The 16,958-nt window shown below is 43.5% G+C and overlaps 2 protein-coding genes across 3 annotated transcripts in view; one reads left to right on the top strand and one right to left on the bottom strand.

Moving 5' to 3' along the window:
* Positions 1–1,613: 1,613 nt before the first annotated feature.
* Positions 1,614–5,708, top strand: LOC139206880 (ankyrin repeat and SOCS box protein 12-like). The gene is made up of 4 exons (XM_070836478.1): positions 1,614–1,797; positions 2,151–2,474; positions 3,323–3,851; positions 3,949–5,708. The coding sequence occupies exons 2-4, from the start codon at positions 2,190–2,192 to the stop codon at positions 4,092–4,094; spliced, it is 960 nt and encodes a 319-aa protein (XP_070692579.1). The 5' UTR covers positions 1,614–1,797; positions 2,151–2,189; the 3' UTR covers positions 4,095–5,708.
* The window catches only part of LOC139206878 (rho guanine nucleotide exchange factor 9), a 43,247-nt gene continuing 31,322 nt past the window's right edge, over positions 5,034–16,958 (bottom strand). For both annotated transcript variants that reach the window (XM_070836475.1, XM_070836476.1), the window contains 5 exons: positions 16,113–16,242; positions 14,987–15,118; positions 12,664–12,907; positions 11,856–11,924; positions 5,034–9,792 (listed from right to left, as the gene is read on the bottom strand). In XM_070836475.1, coding sequence (XP_070692576.1) covers positions 9,617–9,792; positions 11,856–11,924; positions 12,664–12,907; positions 14,987–15,118; positions 16,113–16,242 — 751 coding nt within the window. In that variant the 3' untranslated portion in view covers positions 5,034–9,616. The remainder of the gene's footprint in view (positions 9,793–11,855; positions 11,925–12,663; positions 12,908–14,986; positions 15,119–16,112; positions 16,243–16,958) is intronic.

Below are 16,958 nucleotides of genomic sequence, written 5' to 3' on the forward strand. Positions count from 1 at the left end.
GTCTCCTCCTCTCCTCCTCTGGCTGCTGCTGTTTCCTCTGGACACGGCGAATCATTCTCCTGCAGTGGTTTCTTAGAGCTTCTTCCTCCTCCTCCATTTTGTACAAAATAGTTTTTAGCTTTCTGGATGAACATTTAGTTTGTGACGCAGCATGTAAATTACACGGTTGTTTTTTTGAGGGGCAAATTAAGAGTCACAGCCAGCCGTTTTCATTTAGCAAAACTAGACCTTTTGTACACAACACAACATTAAACTAGAAATAAGTGGCATTAACAATAACAGCCTTCCACTTCCCAAGCTTTTACTCGCCTTCTTCTCTTGATGTTGACTGCAGCTGCACTTCCTGCTTCACTTCCTGATATCGGCGCGTCACTACCGCCACCTGGTGGCGGACCGGGGGACTGGAGGGGGAGCACATGGACATGATTTTGATCGTATCCAGGATATTAATTATTTATTTATCCATCATAGACTCAATTATTTGTTTGTTTCACATATAAACAAGAGAACGTGACAAGAACTACTGTACTAAATCCAACTAAAACAGTGTGTATCACCAAATACAAAATGTGCAACACAAAGATACCAAAACAAAATGTGGAATATTGAGACAGCATTAACATGTGTGCTATAAAACAGGCTGTAGTGTTTTTTTAACCCACAGAGGAGAGGTATAAACACAGGGTGTAAATACATTCATGTCAGCGGTCTTCATCATCAATAATAATAAGGCAGGATTGGCTGCACAGTACGTTATCTCCTTTTCACATCCATGGAGTCACCTTTTTGATACAATATCACATGACTTTTAATCTATGATAATTATTGCACTCACAAGCAAAGTGTTCTTCCTGTGCTGCTGTGGCAAATGATCTCGCTCTCAGGACATAGTATTAGCTCTCCACATTCAATTGTTCCATGTCTGTGTGCTCAAATGAATAAATAAATAAATAAATAAATAAAGAGTCCTCATGTATTTGTTTAATGCCAGGAATCTGGACTCGTGTGCCATCTGGTGAAAGAATGCGGCGTGTCACAGGCTCCCTTCTAAACATGGGACTGTATGAAGACATGGGAGGGTTTGGCAGAGGAACAGCTGACTGGCTGCTCCTCTGAAGCCTCTGACAGTCATGCAGCTGACACATGCTAAAATGGCTGCCCGGGTGTGAATCCGGGTGCAGACAGCCTCTCTCGCTGATTATTTGGCTTTAACATCACATGGTAAACAACAACAACAAGGCAGTAGTGGGCTGTTGTGTCTTTAATATCTGTCTGACAAGCTGAAAGGAAAAGTGGAGGATCATTACAACACGCTTCACCATGGAGACGCAGGGACTCAGACGTCTCCAGTCCATCATTTTTTTTTCTTCTTGTCTTTGTTCAGGAAACAGGGACAGACAGTCGTACTCACCAATCACCGACTGAGTGTCACATTTGTATCACCTTTCTAATTATAAACCTGAGCCTGGACTCTCCAAGAATGGAAGTTTAGCTAGGCCCATCTGTGGCCTAAAATTAGCCCTCACCCTACCCACCCCCACCCCACCCCCCTCCAAGAGAGGAGCTCTGGCCCCCCTCTGTCACACACACACACACACATGAACACACACACACACACATACATGAACCATACTGCACTTTTCACATCTCAGGGCTCCTGAGGAAGCATCACACACTCCTAGCAGGACCTTTCTCTCCTTCTTTCCTCCATGTGACTTATTATGGAGTTCTGAAAGTCTCTACCTGCTCTTCTCCACTAATGTCTTTGGGAATAACATCAGCGAGCGGCTAGAAGAGGTAAGTGTCTTGTTGCACTAACTTCCATTTTGTTTTTGTCAATACAAAACCATGTTAACTTTGTTTCCACTGAGCAGATCCCGTGCTCCTTCCATCACACGAAACATTTTCACGTTTTTATGTCTGTATTGCCGTGATCCCCCTTGTGTGTGGTAATTATGTCATGTAAACACACTGCATTATGATACTACCGCATGCTTGTGGTAGGAAGCTGCATTCTTTTACTTTCATGTAGGAATCTGTAAAGTTGAAATAAAAATCCTGCTTGACAAAAACAACCCACAAGGACAGGAGAATGTCAGCGGTGCACTGGGTGTATTATCATCTTTTCTCTGACATTTTTGCCACGGCAGATGGAAGGGCTTTGACTTGCATCCGCCTGGGGTTACATTATGGTTCTGGGCCAAGCTGTCAACATGAGTTTGATGGACATCTCTAAGATCTTCTCCCTGCTGCAGCCAAAGGAGGAGGATGAGGACAACGAGCAGTGTCAGGCCCTGAACAACGCCGTGAGCGGAGACGACGCGGGTCTGCTCTCCGAGCTCCTGTCTCAGGAGACTTACAGGAGGTCTATCAATGCTCGGAGCGGGTGGGGGGTCCCAGTAACCCCCTTACGCACCGCTGCTTCTCTGGGACACCTGAGGTGCTTGGAGCTGTTGTTGGAGCACGGTGCAGAGGTGAGATACAGAGAGCGTTGAGTTGTACAGCTCTCAGATTGGAGCGGTTTCATTCATTTCATTTAAGGCCAAAACAGCTTCCTGCATTCTTTGATAGTGCTTTAGATTATAGCCTGCAAGTTACTGTGTAAATATTTTTTACATGAGCCAAGTTCCCTGTACCAAGGAACCACACTAGTCCTTTTAAATTACTGAGTACATATTGAATAATTCCATGTTCAAATGCTTAAAAGAAAAAAAAAAACTTTACAATGAACTTTAATATACCTTGTAAGTGCACCCCTGGGACCATAAACATATCTTATAAAACTCTACATTGTTTTATAGCCGTAGTTATCAAAGCACATTTCACTTCCACGGCTAAGCCCAATGCTTTACTCTCTACCAACTAGAAGAATGTAAAAGCAGAATCCCATTTTAAAAACATCGCAATTTCCAAAAGTACGCTTTTCGTGAATATGTCGTAATTCTAAACCCCGTCGTTGCTGTCTTGTTACCCAGTAATATAACTGATTAAATGGGCACTCAGTGATTTAAACATACGAATAGTATCATTTAAAGAGTTTTTAAAAGTCCCTCTTGAGCGCAAAATTGTTAACCCCTTATTTCCTTATTACCCTTTTGTCTTCTTCCCTTGTCTTTACATGTAGACTCTCAATAAGGACTTTATTAATACCTTCTATACAATAATGAACTACACAGTAACTTGTGGGCTGTAATCTCAAGCTCTTACAACCAAAAACTGGTAATGCAGCTTTAATGACACTAAGTGCACTCAAGAGACTCTCTTTAGTTCTTTGGTCTGTAAGTGTGACAACATGATGGTGTACTGCTATGTTTGAATCCAGATTGACAGCCTGGACGTGAAGGCCCAGACGCCTCTGTTCACAGCTGTCAGTGGGAAACATCTGGACTGTGTGGTCGCCCTGCTGAAGGCCGGAGCCGACCCCAACGGCAGCCCGCACAACAACTGCTCCCCGGTGCTGACCGCTGCCCGGGAGGGCGACCTGGACGTGCTCCGAGAGCTCCTGCGCTTCGGAGCTGAGGTGGACGTCAGACCCAAAGTGCCCGAGTGGGCCTCTAATGCCACAGCCTGCAGAGGGTCCCTTTATATCTCAGCCATTTATGGACACCTGGACTGCTTTAAACTGCTCCTCCTCCACGGGGCCAACCCCAACTACAACTGCACTGATGAGAAGATGCTGGCCAGGATAAAGCAGCCAAAGACAGTCTTGGAGGTGTGTCTCCGTTACGGCTGCGGAGTGGAGTACATCCAGCTCCTCATAGACTTTGGGGCAGACGTGTATCTGCCCACGCTGATCATTGACAAGACGACCAAGCAGAATGAAGCTCTGGTCCTGCTGCTCAAAGAGAGAGGTGAGGCACTGATTATGGTCCGACCGTCGCGCATTTAAGTGTGGAATGGGTCTAAAAGTGTTGATCCTTGACCTTTCTTTGTCTCTTTCTACTCTAGTTTGTCCCAAAACACTGATGTCGCAGGCTCGGCTTGCAATCCGAAGGTACATCCCCTTCACGAGTAAGGAGCCCGCCATTGACCGTTTGGACATTCCTCTGATCCTGAGGAACTACCTGAAGCACGACACCACAGAGCTCATATGATGCCCACAGTCATCAGAGTACACGGCCAGTGAGGTTTGCCTCATCGATGTGACTGGATAATCCATTTCTTCCTCTGCCATATTTTCCCAAGACAAGAAAACTGGCACTCACACAACCAACCTCAGCGTGGGACTTTTTTTTTTAACTGATCCCTTTAAAGATCACTGCACTGTCCCAAATTTTTGTTTGTTATTATTTATACATGAAGAGCGACGCTCAAGTTTAAATAGACGTTTTAGCTCGACAAAGCTCTTGGAAGCATCTTTTGTCAAATCCAGACTGAGGATCCTCCTGATGTTGGAAAGCCTGCCCCGTCCATCGGAAGTGTAGCACCACGGTCGACCACTAGAGACCACAGTAACACTGCTTATTGCTCTGGTCCAAACATGAGGCCTCTCATTGGCAATTTGGAACATCTATTAATGTCTCTTTGCATCTGCCTTTTTCACAGGTGACACTGCACAACCGAATAGTCTCACTCCAGTTATTCAGACATTCAAACACAACTGGAATAATGCGCACACCCACACACACACACACACACACACACACAGTGTCTGCATCTCACCAGGACGTCTTAGATCCTGCCTGAAAAAACAGTCTCGCATCTGTGGACTTCAAAACATTGGGAAGCGGAGCGATCAGCAAGGCCAGCTGGGAGAACACATTTGCATGAGTCTCATTATTTATTGATTTGATTACAGCAGCAGAGTTATTTGCAGGCTACAATTTGCGGTTGGAGGATTGTAGAAAATGTTCTTCATCTGCGACTTGTGACCAGCAAAACCATCACATGCCCTTAAATCTTTCCTCTGCAACACATCGACAAAGTAATGAGTCAGCGGTCGGGAATGGGGCCTACAAACAGGAGATGATGTCACGCCACAGGAAGCCAAGCACAATGCCCTCAGTCACACATTTTGACGCCTGGACGCGCAGTTCTGTAGAGGTTTTATTTTCAACAAAAGTACAGCTATATCAGATATGGATTTATTTTTACAGCAAAGTACAACATATTCCCAGTGCTTCTGATTACATCAAAACATATAATGTACATACAGTTGACATCTCCACTCTCCCATTCACAGTTTCTGGATTGAATAGGCATTATTTTTCAGGTTTTTCATTTCTACAACAAATAATCAAAACTCAAAAGGCCAGCAAGAAAGAAAATGACAAATGTTTGCATATGGTGACAAAGGATATGGATACTGTGAGTAAAATGTTCTGTGATAGGCAAAGAATCCAGACTTCAAACTAGATGGTAATATACAATGAGTAGATTCCAAAAGTGGGATGTCAGTCTTCTGTTAAGCTTGTTGTCATTGAACACCACATGGATATATGGCTCATTGAAGACTCTGTTGTACCCTGACTGTTCTGAAACAACACAGGACTGCATAACCAACTGCAAGGGGTTCCTACTGGAGATGCTGCTATGCTAAATGATATGAGTGAGCGCGGTCAGCGGCTCATTTACACCCTGGACTAAAAGGAAATCACATAAATCTGAGCAACCTCTGTTGACGGCCGGCTAATTTGGCTGTCTCCGTTTTATGACCGGAAAAAGAGAGAGAGAGAGAGAGAGAGAGAGAGAGAGAGAGAGAGAGAGAGGGAGAGAAAAAAAAAGGAAAACATCTTCAACCGCAGAGAAGGCTGTCCTCTCAGCTCTCAGTACAAGGTCAGAATGATATTTAGATGAGAAAATATATACACCCTTTAACAATGTGGCCAAAATGGTACTATTTAATACTGCATTCAATAAATACAAGTGAGGAATTAATTTGTACTGTCAAGTCATTGTACTTCAAAGAATCATTTCTTAAGTAGAAACAAGAGCATGATATGAATTGTAATGAAGTACTGTGCGTGTGTGTGTGTGTGTGTGTGTCTTCAGGATTATGTTTATTTTTAGCTCATCCCGAGAGGTTTCGCATTTATTCAGCTCTTCTGCTTGACTACAAATCTATACACACACAAACACCCATGATCAGTGTTAACTCCTATTTGGTTCACTGTTGTCATAGAAAAATTATACCCGTTTTGCCTCAGCGGTTAATGGCGCTCCAAAAGGAAAAGAAAAAAGAAATACCCAGCAGTTTGGACCGTGACAGTGTAGGTTGGCATCAAAGAATAATGTTAGAATAATGTGACAGTTTATAGTACCCATTATATCTGGGCAAAAAAAGAGAGCATCAGTGCCTTTCATATCACCTATCAGCAGTTCAGTCTTTGACTCAGCATGAGGGAAGGTGTTCCCCTCTGCTTGACAATAAATAAAAACAGAAGCTACAACCTGTAATGAGCAGTGAGCAGGAGACAGGTGGACAGAGAAAAGAACTCCCTTTAGTGAGATGGTATGGGTTCACAAATGAATGGTTCCGTGTGGTGGAAAAATCCCATTGGAAGTTAAATGAAACTAAACAATCTGCTAAGAGTTGTCTTAAGTCTCATGCAAAATATTGGATGCCACAAGCATGCATTTACCTGGTACTGAGGTCTACCGCACGCTAGAACTGGAACAACATTCGTCTCCAACGCAAAATACCAATATCCAAATATATGATCTGTTCTTTTTACATTATTTACAGTGTGTAGCTGATAAAGGTAAAATAGATGATTCTTCTTTTTGATTCATAACTCACTGTTAATAATATACTTTCAAATGTGAAACCTAACTTGACTAATGAAAATCTGTGTCCTACTACATATTCAAATTAAACCATCTGTCAGCATGTTCAGTAGATAACAATAAATGACTTCTATGTAGTTTCTAAACCTCTGAAATTAGGAGTTACTTCTTTTTGTGCAATAAAATTAGCGCTATGTGAGTGTGATATAATATAATAAGGTGTTTCAGTCAGACAGCACAGTATCTACTCATATGGAAAAGGCCTGACCTCTAAGTTTCTGTCCGAGTGAATCTCACGCACTGGGGAACGAGGAATTCCCACTGTGTATGACAGAGAGAGAGAGAGACAGAGAGAGAGAGAGTGAGAGAGAGAGATGCAAGTCCCACACTGAAGGGAAAATACATGACTAATTCAAATCTGCCTGTGAAACTGAATAGATAATCACTAGTGGAATGCTGGAAGGCACTGTTAGATAGCATCTCTCTTCTCCGCAGCAGAACGGGCCAGCAAGTGCGCATGATTATGTGTGTATGTGTGTGTGTGTGTGTGTGTGTGTGTGTGCGCGCGTGTGTTTGCCTGCATGCTTGTGTCTGTATGTCGGTGGTGGCGGTGGCGGCAGCGTGGAGTAAGGGGGATGGGGGTGGGCGTAGCACGGGACCTGAGGTTATCATGGCCTGGGAACCATATCTTTTTGCTGTGCCAGACCGAGGAATTATCTTCCAAAACGATCTCACTGGGAGCCATCTCTACAGACACCAGCAGCCAACTCACCCATTTCTCAACTTTCTTTACTGAAACAAAACATAAATTACACAACATACAAAGCAACTCTAAGGTCTTTTTTCCAATAGGTTATAAGGCCTATAAGAAGGCAAACAAATGACATAGAACGATATATAACTCTTTCATATCACGTTGTAGTGAATAGTGAAGATATATAATGATATATCACATTGCACAAGTTGTCATACTGTATATGTACTGTCCATCAGGTGATATAATTCAACACAAAATGTACTTCTGTATCCGAGGTCAAAATATGATCACAAACCATGGACAGATGTGTCACTTACATTCCAACTGTAGAAAAGAATACACCTTCATGATGTGTGCGAATTAGTAGTTCCTCACCAGCAGATCTTCTCTTTTCTAACACCTCTGGCGCGGGATCTCGCTCGCTGCAGCTTCGGGGGGACATTGTTGACTAAACAAATCAATCTGATCGGGGCGCAGTCCTTTGTAAAATCACTTAACAGCGTCGAGCTAACTGCCAGAACATGGATCAGATCTGGAAAACAACGTGACGTGGAGGAGTGCCAAGATTTGAAGCTGGAGTCTTTAGAGAAGCATGAATCTGTCGGAGGACGCCGGCGTGCTACAGATTAAATTCACCTTTTCCTCCCCATGGTATTGGCTCACACTTCCGCAGTGTGCTGTCTTTCACTACTGATTCACAACCGACTGCGATGGTTGCCGTGTTCATTTATAACTCTAGCCATTTTTTGACCATCTCCCCTCGTGCTGGTAAGAGCTCTTTCTAATTTCTCACACTGTGCATCGCTGCTACTCAAATGAGAAAAAAGTACTCATCAGACTGAATATGTGCTGTGCTTTTTTCTTTACAATGTGAGCAATACAAAATAATTAAGTCAACCGAAGAAGTCTTTTCTTTTTTTTTTTCTTTTTTTTTACAGCTGACGTGGAAAAGAGATATTATTTTAGACCTTGGCCAATGCATCAACTTCACTTTTAGCTCTCAGTGGATTTCCGGAGGTAGGCTGTGCTCTTTCCAAACACCCAGTGAGCTGCCAGCACAGTGCTACAGGGGTGGTCTCTGGGGAGAGTGGGGAGGGGCTCTGACACGAGGCAGGTGGACCGTAGCCTGCCTATCTCCTGATCCCAGCTGCTTCATCTGAGCAGCAAGCTCTCCGTCAAATGCAACCCACAGCCCCTCTGCGTGGTCGGTTACGAATACCCTGTCAAAAGTGGTTGGTGAAAGGATGTAAATATTCTACTGATGTTCCAACTATCGATTTGTTCCCTGACCCATCATGTCGTGGCCAATGGCAGCTTTCCAAAAGAATGAAGCTCTTCCTCTGAGAGCCACTGACTCACAGAGGCGGAGCGGGTGGGTGGAGAGATGGAGCGGACGAGAGAGGGATGCAGAGAGTGAGGGAGACGCTGCGAATGTCAGACTTGGCAAAGAGAGGGCTACTATATGCAAACAGCTAGAGAGAGGACTAAGGAGCGTTGAGGGTGACGAGGAGATCCAGACGCAGACATCAGTGGAGCAGAGATGGCCTGACCGGTCTGTGGTCAGTGGCGGGATGGATCTAACTCAGAGATGATGCTGACAGTCGAGCTTCGCAGGTCCTTCACACGCCACAGCCAGTGGCCGAGGCCCGTCGTTATTCAACCTCACATTCAGAAGAATGCAACAAGCAATCTCACATAGCAGCACAGCAAGATCTCAGCTTTTGGACACAATCATACAAGTGGAAATGCCCTGGGTTGGCCGTGTACTTCTTCCCAGATGATGAATTAAAAATGAAATAATATAACAATCTCAATAACTCCAGGACATTCAGATGGCGTGAATATGCAGAATCCGAGGGAGAGAGTTCATGACAGTCGACTCAGCTGGAGAAGCATGATAACTAAGAACGTTGCTAACATATATCAATTGTAAAGTTTTATTTTTTTCTCAATTTCTCAAGTCTTCAGTCCTCTTGCTGCTTCCAATCACACTCTATATTAACATTGGTCCTTAACTTCGAAGTCTCTTGTGTATGTGTGGTTTTCGTATTTTTCTTCATCATGGGACATGATCATCCAGTGTTTAGTGCTTCTAAGAAAAATAGCTGGTCCTTCAGAAGAGTCTGTGTTTCTCTATTTCTTAAATGGAGCTAATCTACTAAAATTCTGCCAGAAAGGAGCCTGGCCTCTTTTGGATTGACTGAATTCAAAAACCTCTCCTTGTGCCATGTCCTCCGTTACCTCATACTGCCCCGCACTGAGGGGGTCCTGGGGGGGCGGGTATGAGGGGGGCGTGCACCTGTTTACACCTAAGAAGGCAGGTGCAAAAAGAGCAAGAAGGGGATGCGAGGGGAGGGAGACAAGGAGGCAGTGCAGGGCACAAAGCAAAAGAGGAGAAGAAGGGAGGCAGATAGCAAACAGGAAACACTGTCAGTAATGTATCTGAAACACACACAACAACACAACATCAAGTCATGCTTCCAAAGAAAACAGGCACATAGACATACAAAAATGAGCCGTCAGTGTTAACATTCCCGCATATTAAACCTGAGATATGATACAGTATGATCATACGATGACAGCTGAATTGGGAGAAGAGTGGAATTCAGCGCTAGCAATGACACAAGGGAGACTAAAGATGCTATTCAATCAAACGCTGTAGCAGGCAAACAAGAGAACCAGCAGATTACATTCGATACAATGATGGAACCAGGCATTTGGACAAGCGACATTGTTCCTTCATGTTTGTTGACAGCACATTTGTTTGAATAGCACCCTCGACACTTGAGAACACAAGAGTGGCAAAAATAGAGCCAACAGAAAGCTGTTAATATGCATTTAACTACAGTCTACAAAGTCGTTTAGCTACAGTCTACAAGCATCACAACTATGCTAGTGCAATTAAAAATTAGATACAATCAATATTTGGAGATGAAATATTCAAAAGTTGCCATGGCATCTTAGAAAAACAATGCAAAGATGAGAAACAGTGTCTTTTGTTAACGGGTGTTTTGCCAAACACTGTTTTAGCAGTTAGAAGGGTTTGGTCTGTTTGTGTGTTTGTGGAACCTGTTTATCTTGGATTGTCAAGATAATGCTTGTAAACAGATTGGACAGTGACTGCATGCTCCAATGCCAACGTTAATCACAACACCTCCCAATGCTGCTTAGCAGTTGCCATGGCATCTTATTGTGCTAGCTCTAAGGAAAACTCTAATGCATATACCTTTATCATTTTCAAACCATGTCCATACAACATGGCCCTCTTTCTCAAGATGAAATCTATAAATGAATCTGAAATTCAAGAGAGTACTTCACCTTGTGCCAGCCATGTACACATACAGCACTTAGAAACACACAACATTTACTTCTGACAGACATCTACAGGGATCCTAACGTCAGAGAGAACATTCCAGTAGTGGTCATTGGTTAATTAATACTTTTATGGATGGTCATGCTTATTGTGAAACTGGCAATAGCAAGAACATCAGTAATGGCAAATGTACAAACATCTAGCCTCGCACTAAAATGGCTAAATCTTAAAGGGTGATTCCAGCAGTTTGGACATGTGGGTCCCCTGTCTGATGCTTTGTCAGGAACTATCTTGAATAACCTGCTTGACATGTTTTTCTGTTCAAGAGATAGCCGGTAGCCGCTGGAGATTTAGTTCGAAATATCCCACTTTCTAGCAGAGTTCGCTAAATCACACGTAACATGATTACCCTGATGTTTCTCCTGACTTCAAGGTGTCATGTTGTTCCATTGTGCCAGGTTACACAATGGGAGGTAGCGGTAAATAAAGAAGTAAACCAACTACAGAACACCTCCACGCATCAGAAGCAACTATCAACCAAAACAGGTGCTTTTGGTTTATACTTTGATCGGAGTGTAAATGAAAGTAATACCCTCCAACAACCACCCTAACTCAGTAAAAGAAAAAATGCAAACAGTTGTCTTAGGTAATATATCTTTTCCAGGCAAGCGTGACACGGGACCCACATGTCCTGAGCACTGAGCATCTCCCTTTAAACTCAAATACTTCATGCAAACAGCCCTCTGTCTTTTCATTGATGCTTAACAGCTGCTTTACAACTCATATCGTCGTCCTCGTGTACGGGCTGACAGACATTTAACTCAAAGGAAAAATATTGAAAGCAGTATAGCAGGAAGACATGAATCCACTTGACGTTTCTGGCTTACTTAGTACACAGATATCTAGGTCCATTCATAAACAAAGTAAGCGTGTTTAAAAAAGGTGTAGAAAGTAAAAAAAGAGAGCAGGTTAAAGGGAGAGTAAACAGCGATGAGAAGACAGAGCACACCAGCGAGGAAAAGAAAAGGGAAATCACCTGATATCTTCTTGTTGCCTCACCTTTCTGTTTGGTCACCTTTCTCACTGTCATGGCCGCCTGTCGCTTCTGGTACTCGGAGATCTCGAAACCTAAACAACAAACATTTATGTGTAAGTGGAAATTTGCCATCATTCAGTGAGCCTAAACAGGGCCATGAAGCTCCCTTTACCTTTATCTTTTCACTATCATGTGCATGTGTGCCTGGCTGACAACATTTTGAGCATGACCCAGCCGGTCAGAGCTGATTGTCACGCTCACTTTAGAACAACTGTGGATTGTCCACACCGAGGTTTGTGTCAACAATTCAGTATCCAACAATTCTGTTCCTGAGTTATGGCAGTGAATAAAAGCCAGAGAGAATATTATGACGCCACAGTGAAGTTGACCTTTGACCTTTTGGATATAAAATGTCATCACTGCATCATTTTATCCCATCGGGCATTTGGGTGAAATGTTGTCATGATTAGTATCTTGATGAGTCTTGAGTTGTGGCCAGAAACATGTTTTGCAAGGTCATAGTGACATTTGACCTTTGCTGATCAAAATCTAATCAGTGCATCTTCGTCCAAACGGATGTTTGTGCCAAATTTGAAAAAATTCCCTCAAGGCGTTCACAAGAGTGAGATGCACGGACATACAGATGGACGTACAGACAGACAGACAACCCCCAGCCATAATGCCTCCGGCCACGGCTGTCCCTGGCGCGGAGGCATTAAAAAGTCACCTTGTAGTGTGCTGCAGTAACTACAACACATATCTGAAGCTCCATTGCCCATTGTGAATGAAACACTTTCCAAACAGGGAGGTGCAGAGAGGTGTGTGACTAACCGATTTTCTCATCCTCCTGCACCATCTTCCTCTCCTCGTGGAAGGCCCTGAGCCAGCGGATCTTCTCCTCTGGCTTCTTGGCCAGGAAGATGTGGATCTCCTCGCTGTCTTTGTTGCACAATTTGAAGGCGTTCTTCACGCTGACGTTGAAGTCATCGTCACGCCCATCTATGGCGTCCCGCACCTCGTAGCGATCCATGTCGATGCGGCCCTTATAGTACAGGATGTCCCGGCGTATCAGATCCTGGGGAAGAAGTGGGGAGGATGTCTGTTAATGTGTGTGTGCTGAACCTTGGAGGTGTCAACAAGCATCCTTCCCTTGGTATCTTGACAGTCTGTCTTATGCAACCCCTTCCATCTGCTGCCCAAACATACAAACACCTTCCACACACATTGCAAATGCCAAATTCTGCCTGGCACTTGTCCCACAATGCAGAAAGCACCATTTCACCGGTGGAAAGTACAGCCGTTTAATAGGTACACCTGTACAATCTAATGCAGAACAACAACACTGCCATAAATTCAGTCTTTGTGAAGCAAATACTGGTCAGATTCTAACCACAGTTTGTGTTTGTGTTATTCTTCTAACTTTGACAATCGGGTGTGGTTGATCATTAAGACAGCATATTAATCACTTGGTCTATAATCTATAAAATGTAAGAAAATGTCCATCCCAGTTTCCCAAAACCTCGGGTGAGGTCTTTAAATAACTTGTTTTGTCCAAAACCCCAAAATGTCTCAGTTTACAACGGTAGGATAGGATATATATTCATTACAACAGAATATGCATTTTTAAAAAATATATCTTACAAAATACATATTTGTATGAGTGCTGTTGGAGGGAGCCTGAGAACTAAGAATATCATTGCCACTGCTTCACTGTACTTGCAGTGCAGACGACAATAAAGAGTTTGAACTAGCCTCAGTGTATAAGATACATTAGTACAGACAAACACCAGTACATGAAACTAGAATGACTGTGATTAAAAATGGTGCCGTGTTGATGATTTTCTCCTTCAGCTTCTACATTGTTCTTGTTCACATCAAACTGAATAAGGGTGGAGTGCCAGATGTGAAGTTGGTGAATCGGCCAAATGGCCGGGCCTTTTGCTGTTGGAGCTCCCAGACTGTGGAACATTCTGCCTACTGAGATCAGACAGGCTACATCATTAGCGTGTTTCAAATCCCTTCTTAAGACTTTCATTTATAGTAAAGCATTAATGAATTTTTAATATATGTTGCTGTGTTTTATCATTTCATTATTGGTATTTGTTTTGCTTACTGTTACTGTCTGCTGTTCTTCTTTTGTGATTAAGATCCCAATTATCTTTTGATAAATTCATTAATTTTTGGCCCAAGAAATGTCAGAAATTTCCCAAAGAATCTCCCACAGCAGTTCGCTCACCACAAGGAATAAGATGACCACATAAAAGACATCATTGTGACCACTGCCTTAGGACCAAATAACATCCACACTATAAGGTCAAGGAAGGTAAAAAGAGAAAATAAAGAACAGGCATCTTTTAATAAGCGTGCAGAGACAAATCTGCATCCGTGTGCTGATAAGAAAGAGATGAGAGGGAAAGATGGAAGGCTACATGCAGCGTGTTACTAACACACCCTGAGGGCTGCCATTACACATGTTGTGCTGAGGATGCTGGAGAAGGATGTGTAGAACAAAGACTAGAATTTATAATTCAGTGTGTCTTGGAGCAGGATTTATTTAGTGGACCAGAACGGCTAACACACGTGGCGATCTGCAGAAATACTGGAGTTCATTTCTAGTGTCAGAGATAGAAAAAGGGAAGACGAGGACAGAGGGAAGGCAGTCTATCTGTATCCCTTTGTTGGTTTTGTCTATGTCTGTTTGTGTAATGGTAAAATTATCGTTCCTCTGTGTGTACACGTGTGTGTCCGTGTGATGATGCAGTTATTCAGCCGCTGTGTGTGTTTGTGTGCAAGTGTCTGTCCGCATTTGTGTCTGTGTCTATGTGTGCGTGCATTGTAAAGTCTCGTCGAGCGTGAACATCCATCTGACAGGAGAGCACAGCCTCGGTGCATTAGAGCCCAAACGACCACAGCTCCATTTTGTGAAGGTGCCGAGGATTTGAACACATCTTCGCGGAGTGCTGCTCCGTCTCATATTATGTAATTTGTTTGCAGCTCTCGAGTAAGGAAGTCGTAATGTCTTCAAGCATCTCCGTCACCAGCCATGTGATACATAACTTTCAAGAAGACAGACTGAGGGTATGTTCTTGCTTAACAGCTTGTTCTCAGGCTTACAAAAAGACAGAAAATGAACAAAGAGAGAGAGTGAGCTTACCTTCTTACAGAGGACCAGCTGGTGATCAAAGAGGAAGAAGACTCGCTGCTGGCTGCGTCCATACGGCTGATAGATCCATGACAACTCCCCAGTGTAGATGAGCTCTGAGCTCCTGTCCAAGATATCATCCCCCTAGACACACACACACAGAAAACACAGATACGCAATGTACAAATGAGGAAGATGTTCAGAGAAGACAGAATAATGGAATTGATGAAAAACAGCCAACAGCTAAAAAGAAAAAGAAAATCTTGGTCAACTAAAATTCTGCCTGCTCTTCAATCAATTGACCAGTTGATGGGGGTGGGGGTGGGGGGGTCACTCCACTGCTACACGAATACATTCACTGCACTGTCAACACACACGCATTTCCTTCTTCTGTTTCATGTTCCTCTTCCGCTGTGTTTTTCTTCATGCGAGGGATGGATGGTGAAGAGGGCGATTACTCCACGCTACGCTAATTCTACGCTAACACTGAAGAAGCACAAGAAGTGCACAAAGAAGAACAAGGAGCAGATGAAGAAGCGTGTTTGTCTTCTTGCGAGGTGGGTGGAGAGCGGGGGGCAGAAAATTATTCCAGCACAACGCTATGAAGAAAAACCTGGAGGAAAGCAAAAACTGTTTTCTTCCTCTCCCCTGTGTTCTCCTTCTTCCACTCTTTCATCTCAATCCCTCGCTTCGATCCAGCACCAGTCCTCCACTAGTGGTTAATCACAGAATTGTACCATAACCAAGACATGAAGAGAAGTCTTTTCCTTTTATGAAAGTAACACCAGCGATTGTCCGACCAATGTATATATATATTTTCCATTTCTGCCAAAACATCCCCCCAAATCCTACATACCTCACCTTCAAGAATTACAGGAGTGACTTTGGTCATTTTAAAAGCATACACCCACATTAAATTAGGTGATTTCCCAAAGTAAACATGAAGTTTGTAAATGTACATGTAAAACTGTCTACATTTAGTGATAGATGTATGGAGTAAAATGTAAGTTCTTCTGTCCCAAGGCAAAATGTGACTTAACAGATGGACTCAACAGACCAGACCAGATATTTCCAGTACAAGATGATCAGTAGACATCAGGTGCTTGGTGATTCCTCCCCGGTCTGTACATACACATACCTCCCAGTCCAGGACAGAGGCTTGCCATTGGGCGATCTTATCGATGTTCTCCAGCCTCCGCTTCCTCTCGTTGATCTGCTGAGTGACGTTCCGCATTACTGCCAGTGCTGCTGCCACGTATCGATAGTCACTAAAGACACAGTACATAAATAATTACTCCTGGGGTGTTAAAGAGAAAAGTTATTGCTCTTGGAGATTGGTCTCTCTTTAAAAACAGACAAACAGCGTTGCAGTAGTGAGCGATACAGAGTGGCCTATTAAAGGACTGGGGTTATAAAATCAAGTAACAGCAGTAAGTCTGCATAAAAATCAAAATAACACACCGCTATTTAATTCTAATCAGCCACTTTCTCTATTCACAGTTAACCCTGACTGCGTCTATGCTTACTGAGCTGGATTTATCCTTCTGGCTTAGATGTGCTACAGATCCAGTCCTCACTTTGGAAGATAATGCGTGTGTGTATGTGTGTGTGACAGCGCTGTGTGTGTGTGAGTGTGTGTGTGAGACAGAGAACGGGCCTATATCTGGCAGATTCTCCACAGTTCCTAACAGTCAAACACTGTGATCTGGCAGGCTTCGCTGGCAGAGCTGGCACCTGTCCCTCTCTGGCTGAGAACGCATGGTTTGTGAATGACCTGGAGCTGGCTGAGACACGCTGAATCACTTACACCATGTTTCTGTGGGTTTGCACGCATGAGTTTGCACATCTGGATGCTCGCGTATGAGCCTGTGCATGAGAGATCATCTGCGAACGTTTATATTGTGTACTGTGCTTCTATGCTGTGCATGCAGTGTGTAGGGAGTGCTGATGCTTGTTTGTGTGCCAACAAAAGCCCAAATTCGCA

Source organism: Pempheris klunzingeri, chromosome 9 (assembly GCF_042242105.1).
Source record: "Pempheris klunzingeri isolate RE-2024b chromosome 9, fPemKlu1.hap1, whole genome shotgun sequence".
Classification (NCBI taxonomy): Eukaryota; Metazoa; Chordata; class Actinopteri; order Acropomatiformes; family Pempheridae; genus Pempheris; species Pempheris klunzingeri.

Coding starts and splice junctions, on each gene's coding strand:
- LOC139206880 (XM_070836478.1), top strand. CDS start 2,190: ATGGTTCTGGGCCAAGCTGTCAACATGAGTTTGATGGACATCTCTAAG. Junction 2,475..3,322: donor TGTTGGAGCACGGTGCAGAG/GTGAGATACAGA, acceptor GTTTGAATCCAG/ATTGACAGCCTGGACGTGAA. Junction 3,852..3,948: donor CCTGCTGCTCAAAGAGAGAG/GTGAGGCACTGA, acceptor TTTCTACTCTAG/TTTGTCCCAAAACACTGATG.